Source organism: Bison bison, unplaced genomic scaffold (genome assembly GCF_000754665.1).
Source record: "Bison bison bison isolate TAMUID 2011002044 unplaced genomic scaffold, Bison_UMD1.0 scf7180017864275, whole genome shotgun sequence".
NCBI classification, from domain to species: domain Eukaryota; kingdom Metazoa; phylum Chordata; class Mammalia; order Artiodactyla; family Bovidae; genus Bison; species Bison bison.
The window spans coordinates 247,557-255,059 of record NW_011494847.1 but is presented as its reverse complement, the minus strand read 5'-3'; the positions used below and the strand labels follow the sequence as shown (position 1 = coordinate 255,059).

The window sequence follows — 7,503 nt, the reverse complement described above, 5'->3', positions numbered from 1 at the left end:
GCATTAAAATTTTTTTCACCATAATAAAAGCAGCTCTTATTTTAAGTAAATAAGTGTTCATATATGGAGTAAGCTTGTGACTTACTCTGCCAAACCCAAAGCTTGAAATAGTGGAATCTTCAGAATGGATCATGTAAACCATTTCATTTACTGAAGTGGAAGATAACTTCCCAATTCTGCCAAAAATTTTACATTCTTAATTACATTATAATTCTCTCTATCCTCTTGACAAAAGGATATAATGAAAGTTTGGGTAATAGTGGATATTCATGACAAAAGGTTATAATGGAATTTTGGGTAATAGTGGATATTCACTGAGAGAAGCATTGAGAGATACTGTGAGAGAACATCTGATGGTTTGGAGAAAAGGACCAGCTCAAATTACTCTAATATTTACTAGAGAATTTGGGATGTTCCAAATCATTCTTCCTGCAATGCCACAGGTCCAACTACATCATACTATTTGCTAAAATCTTTTAATTTAGTTAGTTGGGTAATTTTTCCCTCTAGGAATATATTCCCAATTTTATAGCAGAAATTGATAGGAAAATACGCACTTTGCAGCAAATTGCTTTATAAGCAAGTGTGCTTTTTATAAATTGAAGGATATATGCATTATCTCACTTAAGTGAATTTTTGTTTCCTTTTAAGAATCTGAAGAGTAGATGGTGTGTGAACAAAACGTGTCTACTTGAATAGCATGATTCTATTGATACATGCAATAAACAAGATCAAAGCATACCGAATAATTCTTAGGCAGCCTTTCTTTGCATACACAAAGATCAAAATATGTGTTAACTCCAACAAAATCATTGCACTGACTGTGCGTTTACTAATTTAAAATATATGTCTCGATTTCTCAGGAGCTCTTGATGAGTTCCTTGTTCCTTTATTTTCCCATTGTGCAGAACCACTATCAAATCTGCGTTCTGTATCGTGGAGAGTCTGTGAGCCACCACTAGGCATGTCCTCCCCTTACTGGCCTTATCAAGGGCATGTTGAACCACCTGAAAGAGAGAAGGACCTGTGATTGCTAGCTTTGGTTAAATGCCAGTAAACTTGCCCAAGTCAAATTGATTAAGGAAATCTAGTAACATTCATTGTCTATTTGCTTATCTTCAAGGAAACTACCCTTCTTTGTGGAATATCTTAATAGAAATCTAGAAAAAGTAATTACAGACACTAATTAAGATTTTTATTTGGAGTAGCTTTTGTGACAATAAAAGTTAGATGGTTATTTGTATGTGAAAGTGAAAGTGAAGTCGCTCCGTCGTGTCCGACTCTTTGCGACCCCATGGACTGTAGCCTACCAGGCTCCTCTGTCCACGGGATTTTCCAGGCAATAGTACTAGAGTGGATTGCCATTATTTGTATTTAAGTGGTTTCAAAGTCAAACCCAGAAAGTAGTATTTCCATACTCAATTGTCTGTTTACTTCATTTCTTCTCATAGTTTCTTTTGTTTGTTTTTCTTTTTAGAATTTAGTTGTAAAACTGTCCTAGCTAAAACAGCATCTCAGCTACAAAGAGGTAATAATGTTGTATGTATATGAGAAATAAGGGAATTCCCTGGAGGTCCAGTGGTAGGATCTGTGCTCTTACTACGGGGAACACAGGTTCAGTCCCTGCTTGGGAAACTAAGATCCCACATGCCTCGAGGTGCAGCCAAAAACAAAACAAGAACAAGCAAGAAATGGAAGCAGAAGGTAAAATCCGATTATTTGCTGAATATATAAAATATTCTAATGATGGTTATCTCATTTAAATCCTTTCAGTATCTCTGTAAGGAGTATTTTCATTTTCCTGATAAATAAACCAAGATTTGAAAAATTCAGGTCACTTGACCTAGGTCACACTGCTAGTAACTGATGAATCCAGAATTACAGCCCAAATATGTTTGATTCCAAAAGTCCCATTTTTTTCTTTCATAACACACTGTCTCTTGGAAATCAAGAATGATAATCATCTACAAATAGTAGTTGTGTAGTGATTAATCTCATGGGATCTTAGATCAGATGCACTTTATTAGAATTTAAAGTGAAAGTGAAAGTTGCTCAGTCGTGTCCGACTCTTTGGGACCCATGGACTATGGGATTCTCCAGGCTAGAATACTGGAGTGGGTAGCTTTTCCCTTCTCCAGGGGATCTTCCCAACCCAGGGATTGAACCCAGGTCTCCTGCATTGCAGATGGATTCTTTACCAGCTGAGCCACAAGGGATTTAAGGAAGTTACTTAACTTTTTCTAAGCCTTAGTGTGCTGATCTGTTAATTGAACACAGTAAAAAATAATTAATCAAACTATTGTGAGGATTGAGATAGTAGTGTATAATAAGCACTTAATAAATATTGAACATTATTTTTCATTTAACCAGCTTTCATTTAACAAGAACATACTGTATATGCAAGAACTTCTAAGGGACAAGAATATAGTAAAATTAAACATGAGAAGAAGCTTGAACTGTATGCCTGTTGTTACATGTCTATTTGCCCCCTTGTTTCCTTTTCAAGGGGGCAAATAGAGAAGGAAATGACAACCCACTCCAGTATTCTTGCCTGGAGAATCCCATGGACGGAGGAGCCTGGGGGGCTACAGTCCATGGGGTGGCAAAGAGTCAGACACGACTGAGCGACTTCACCCACTCACTCACTTCCTTTTCAAACTGAGCAAATATTCTAAAGAAGGTAGAGAAACTAGCAGGCTCCAACATTGCTGTGTAGATCACTCTCTTACATATGTAGATTACCTTATTATTTTGTTTGGTATCATTAGAATAATAATAAAACAGGAAAGTAATCTTCCTTGGGCTTTTTTCTTGAGTGGAGAAGCATTTCAAGAATTGGGACCCTTTTGATGATGAGACCAATTCTAATGAGAAAACCTTTCTAACACACGAGATGCTTTGTGCCCCAACTCTCTCCCCGCTCCCCACCAGCCTCTGACCTTTACATAAAGGTCAAAACCTTAATTACAACTGGTGACCCTATGACTACAGTTCTCTCCAGGCCTTTTTTTTCCCCACCAACTGACCTTAATTTCTTCCAAAATACTCCACTCTCATATTTCCTATTAATCCTGAGATGAAAGAAGAGAAAGTTACCTTTTCACTCTCATTGTCAAGAGCTGAAGTGGCCTCATCCAACAATAAAATTTTTGGTTTACGGAGAAGAGCCCTTGCAATAGCTAGTCTTTGTTTCTGGCCGCCAGAAAGCTGTGTTCCTTTCAGTCCAACGTGTGTGTTGTATTTCTATTATAGGAACATGCAATTAAGAAAGCAAGTCTTGGTTATTTAAATTAACATGGCAACTGTGGGCAAGAGCCATCTAAATATTTCAGATTTTGCTACTCTAAAATTTGTGTCCCAACAAGTCCTGAAATCTATTCTTGGGCTTTGTTGCAAATAAATGCTAAACCAGCAGTAAACACTACCATTTCATTTACATATCTAATCTGATCACAAACAGTAGACCTTTGCCATTTTGCTTCTACAAAAGAATTGTTCAAATTAAAGCATTAAAAAAAAAAAAATTAGGGAAAAAGTTCCCAGTAAACACAAATCTTTCCCCATTAAGTTAAATTATCTTCTGTTTTCAGGTCAAAATGATTTAAAGTAACATTTTAAAATAAGTCATTGGGTTCCCTAGCTGTGGCTCTTACTAAATCTCTGTGGGCACATTTCTCCAGGTGTCATGATGCCATTCTCAGTGGTGCAGGTATCATCCTAGGAATAAGTTAGGCCGTCATCTTAAGACAGTCCATTCAACTTTTCAGGTCATGATAGTGATATTTAGCACTTCACAAATTGCTACACTCTCCTACTTACTAATGACTACCTTTTCAGTATTACACTCCATGGAAGGGTAAAGGAAATTTCTCACATATCTAAATCATAATGGATCAGCAAGCAGGCTCCCACTTGTTTTCTACATTATCCTGTTGACTCTGCTTTCCTCCAGGGTTTCATACTGCTCTCTGTTAGCCCTTGCCAGTTGTCTGAGAAATACATGCCATTGGTACCCAAACAAGGATGTGTGGGTGGATCAGCTCCACTGGGAAAGTAAGTCCAACTGTACAACCTTCTAAAGGTGGATCCCGTAGCATCATCATAGAGAAACGCGGCACGTGATGATGTACTGTTTAGCTTAGGACCCTGGATTAGGCCTGATTCAACTGCCTTTCCCTCCACACCTTGCTGCCTTCAGGAGGTGTTTCTCCAGCAGAGGGGGTTTTGACAGAGCTTGTGAGTAACTTTAATAACAGATATGTCTCCTTAATCTCAAAGTTCATTTTTCAACTTAAAATGCTTAGTTGCTTACTTTATATCAAACAATGGGTGTCTAAATTATTGAAGCCCAGTAAAAGTGTCCTTTGTGAATGGTCTACAAAGGAAACAGACTTCAGCTATCTCCTTTGTGATTTTGGGAGATTCCCTGGTGGCTTAGATGGCAAAGTGTCTCCCTGCAATGCGGGAGACCTAGGTTCAATCCCTGGGTCAGGAAGATCCCCTGGAGAAGGAAATGGCAACCCAATCCAGTACTCTTGCCTGGAAAATCCCATGGATGGAGAGGCCTGGCGGGCTAGAGTCCATGGGGTCGCAAAGAGTTGGTCGCGACTTCACCTTCATTCTTTTTTCTTTGTGATTTTACCTGAGACTGCTAGCCCACTGGGCCTTTTCCTCCTAAAACACATTTTATTAAAATTGGAATCACAGGGCTGTAGATAATTAGGTAAAACTCAGCGGTTCATATCCACACACCGCAAGTTTCCCATCTAAATTAGAGGATTCAATCTTAAGCCAAAAACTGGATTTGGTGGCAATGATAACGGACTTTTAGTTCTTTCTGCCAGTCTAGATTAACTTGTACGTGGATTCTTCTCTTACAGCTGAAGAAGATATAATACTAGCTTAGAAATCACTTTGCATTTCTTGGCTTTCTTTAGCTTTCAGGAAGATGTAAGCCTCAAAGAATGAACTGGATGAAAATACAGTTCAGATATTTTTGCCCATCATTAAGCCCTGGTGGCTCAGATGGTAAAGAATCTGCCTGCTATGCAGGAGACACAGGTTCAATTGCTGGGTGGGGAGGATCCCCTGGAGGAGGAAATGGCAACCCACTCCAGTATTCTTGCCTGGAGAATTCCATGGACAGAGGAACCTGGCAGTCTACAGTCCATTGGGATCATAAAGAGTCGGACACAACTGAAAGACTAACACTTTCAAGCAGAACAGATTATAAATATAAATATACATGTTGTCTCAATAGTAATCTAAAAACATTTTCAGACACTTAAACTGAAGGTTTTTGTCTTTTTGTTTGTTTCTAATGAAGAACTACAGGATTTCATTCTTTCCTGTTTCAACTGAAAATCTAAATCAGTTTTCTGGCAAACACTAGGATGGTGAGTGCCCTGAAATCACCTGTTTTATGAGATACTCAAGAAGCAGAAGCTGTTCAATGTAAACCTGGGTCTAAATACCAACTGGATCCTGGAAGGAACATCAGATAGAGTCTAATCCTAAACCAACTGCATGCTGGAGATTCCTTGCAGGCCCTTTAAAGGAGTTTCAGGGTGGTTCCAATGGGAGCCAGGAAGTGGTTCGAGAGCTGACTGTGTGAAATTGTGGGCACTAGGGGATTTCTACATCTGATGTTTTTCTCAGGGATCCTCAAGACCAAGCCAGTGTTATCTGAACTCCTCTCCCAGGCTGATATTTCCAAATGCCTGGAGGTTCTATTCATGGCATACACCATAGATTTGTTACCCTTAGCACACTCTAAAGTGAAGTCACTCAGTCGTGTCCGACTCTGCGACCCCATGGACTGTAGCCTACCAGGCTCCTCTGTCCATGGGATTTTCCAGGCAATAGTACTGGAGTGGATTGCCATTTCCTTCTCCAGGGGATCTTCCCGACCCAGGGATCAAACCTAGGTCTCCTGCATTGTAGGAAGACGCTTTACCATCTGAGCCACCAGGGAAGTTTAGCCTTGATCTGCCAGACAGGTCCATAATCCTTTACCTGAAACCCACAGGGCTATAGTTGCTTAACAATTCTATTTTTCTTTACTTTAGAATAAAATACTATAAATTGTACACATCATACATTATTTATATTTAATATGCAATATATATTATTTTGGGCTTCCCAGGCTTTGGGGGTAAAGAATTCGCCTGCCAGTGCAGGAGACACAGGAGACTCAGGTTTGATGCCTGGGATGGGAAGATCCCCTGGAGAAGGAAATGGCAACATGCTCCAGTATTCTTGCCTGGAAAATTCCATGGACAATGTAGCCTACCAGGGTCTCAAAGAGTCAGACATGACTGAGCAACTGAGCACACACACATATATTATTTAAGACCCTCAGAAAGGGCTGGGTAGCAATCAGTAATCAAATATGTGAATACTTATGTAGAAATATTTGACAATTCATTCTAAGTAGGATTAATAAAGACTACATAAAACCTCACGTCATTTTGACCACCCAACAAATTTACTTCAAACATATGGTCTTTGTGTGTGGAGGGGAGTGTGTGACGTTTAAGAACTTTTGGAAATTGGAACTGGGGGAAAGAAAAATATGGACCTGAGTTTCTCTCATCCAGGTTGTAATGTACCAAGACTTGCCCCTTTCATGTAGTCTGGGCCATTGCCACAGAGGTCACAGCGTCTCTTGAATGAGCAAACAAAAGGCTGAGCTTCACATGATTTTTTTTTTTTTTTCCTTTAAAAATTCGATCATGTCACTTCTTTGTGTAAAAAGGTCTAGCGGTTTCCTCTTTCCAATAATAACAGAGACCAAACTTAGTCTGGTAATTCAGAACCTTCACATTTAGTCCATGCTCATATTTGTGTGGCTTCTTCTTAATTCCCCACTTTATGCTCAGAACTTTAAACTTATTTTCCCTCAAACACATAAAACCCTTTCACATGTATGTGTTTCTGCACGAGCTTATTCTGTCTCCTAAAAATGGTGTTGCTCCCTGTGCCTAGTGAACTACTCATTCTTCAAAACCCAGTTCAAAGCAATATCCTCTGTGTGGTTTTCTGTGAAACTTCGCCATTCCTGCTTTAGTACTCTCATCATATGCTCTTTGTGTTTTCATGCCAGAAAGCTGCCCAGTGTATTATGTACTTTCTTGCTCACTTTCTACAGACAACCTGAAGCTCAGTCCTGACAATTCCACTTTTATGATATTTTTTACATCCTTTTCCTTGTTTTATTTTACTTTATTAATTCAGACCTTCATAACTTAACCCTGGAAATAGCTCCAAGTTGATTTCCCAAAATCCCTGTCCTTTCTCCACTCCAAATGGTCATTTACATTACTGCTAGACTAGTAATTTCCCTGTCCTATTCCAAAAGGATATTTTGGCACCAGATTTCTTTATGGTTCTATATATTTTGCAGGTAAGAGTGATATGAAAGTAAACTACAGTTTTATTTTAAAACACTTAGAAACAAGCTATTCTTTCTTTTGGAAATGACATTATGATTCTCAAAGTTGA

General features: G+C 38.9%; 1 protein-coding gene across 1 annotated transcript in view; it reads right to left on the bottom strand.

Annotated features, from left to right (window-relative positions):
• Window positions 1–809: 809 nt before the first annotated feature.
• ABCB5 (ATP-binding cassette, sub-family B (MDR/TAP), member 5) overlaps window positions 810–7,503 on the bottom strand; it is a 118,318-nt gene continuing 111,624 nt past the window's right edge. Inside the window, exons 26-27 of the mRNA XM_010848835.1 lie at window positions 3,097–3,243; window positions 810–1,007 (exon numbers count right to left, since the gene is read on the bottom strand). Coding sequence (XP_010847137.1) covers window positions 810–1,007; window positions 3,097–3,243 — 345 coding nt within the window. The remainder of the gene's footprint in view (window positions 1,008–3,096; window positions 3,244–7,503) is intronic.